This window comes from Saprolegnia parasitica (assembly GCF_000151545.1).
Source record: "Saprolegnia parasitica CBS 223.65 unplaced genomic scaffold supercont2.1433, whole genome shotgun sequence".
Lineage (NCBI taxonomy): Eukaryota > Oomycota > Saprolegniomycetes > Saprolegniales > Saprolegniaceae > Saprolegnia > Saprolegnia parasitica.
In genome coordinates, this window is record NW_012157827.1 from 813 (window position 1) to 2,005 (window position 1,193).

Here is a 1,193-nt window from a genome sequence, read left to right on the forward strand (position 1 = left end):
CATCCGATGTCCGTGTACGGTCATCGGCTGAGCGTTTGACTTCAGCTATAAATATGCATTATACACGGACAAAATCAATTCATTGCTGCTAATTGTATGCATTATACTCACCTAGCTTGAGCCATTCGAACACCACCTGGAATCGCTGCTGACTAAACAGCTGATCTGACGGAGGGCGCGAGAGCCGTCCGTTGTCTGTATGTATCTGTGTCGCCGCTCAAACAGCAAACTCACTCATTCTTGTATTCTCCTCTTCTTGACACATTCGCCACCATGCTCTCTGTCTCCAAGCTCGCTGTCTGCTTGGGTCTCCTCGCGTCGAGTGCGATGGGGCAATTCTGCTTCCAGTCGGTCGAGAAGATCGGCGCCGACCAGAGCTACAACTTGACACTGTCGGCCGACGTCTCGACCAAGACCATCACGCACGACAAGGCGACGTACATTGCGCTGCACTTTAACCAGCTCGACTTGCCGCACGGCGCATCGGTCACGGTGAGCGCGCCGGATGGCCAGAACGCGGTCACGTACACAGGCAAGCACAGCGACTTTTACGCCGAGTTCATTCGCGGTGACGCCGCCAAGGTTACGTACCACGCGCCGCCAAAGGGCAAGGGGGCGTCGCCCGTGATCTCGATCGACCGGTACGCCAGTGGGTTCCCCGAGAACAGCCAGAAGCACCCCGAGGCCATTTGTGGCAAGGACGACTCGGAAGCCGCCATCTGCTACAAGGACAAGGAGCCGACGCAGTACAAGAAGGCGCAAGCCGTCGCGCGTCTCTTCATGAACGGTTCTGGGCTCTGCACCGGTTGGCTCTTTGGCTCGGAAGGCCACTTGATCACCAACAACCACTGTATCGGTGACGCCAGTAAGGCCAAGAACGTCCAAGTCGAGTTCGCCGCCGAGTGTGCGACGTGCAATGACCCGAACAACACCAAACAGCTCGGGTGCAAGGGCAAGGTCGTCGCCTCGAGCGTCGAGTTCATTCACACCAACAAGGCGCTCGACTACACGCTCGTCAAAATCAACTCCAAGGACCTCGCTGCGTACGGCTACCTCACGGCGCGCGAGTCGGGGCCTGTCCTTGGCGAAGAGATTTACATCCCGCAGCACCCCGCCGGCAAGCCGACGCGCATTGCTGCCAAGCTCGACAATGGCCAGCCGGGGACGATCGAAGACATGGGCCACGCCTCGTG

General features: G+C 58.2%; 1 protein-coding gene across 1 annotated transcript; it reads left to right on the forward strand.

Annotated features, from left to right (window-relative positions):
* Nucleotides 1-273: 273 nt before the first annotated feature.
* Nucleotides 274-1,077, forward strand: SPRG_18752 (hypothetical protein; the record flags this gene model as incomplete). The annotated part of the gene is made up of 1 exon (XM_012358192.1): nt 274-1,077. A coding segment is annotated over one exon (804 nt), but the record flags the coding sequence as incomplete, so codon positions are not given.
* Between the last annotated feature and the right edge of the window lie 116 nt (nt 1,078-1,193).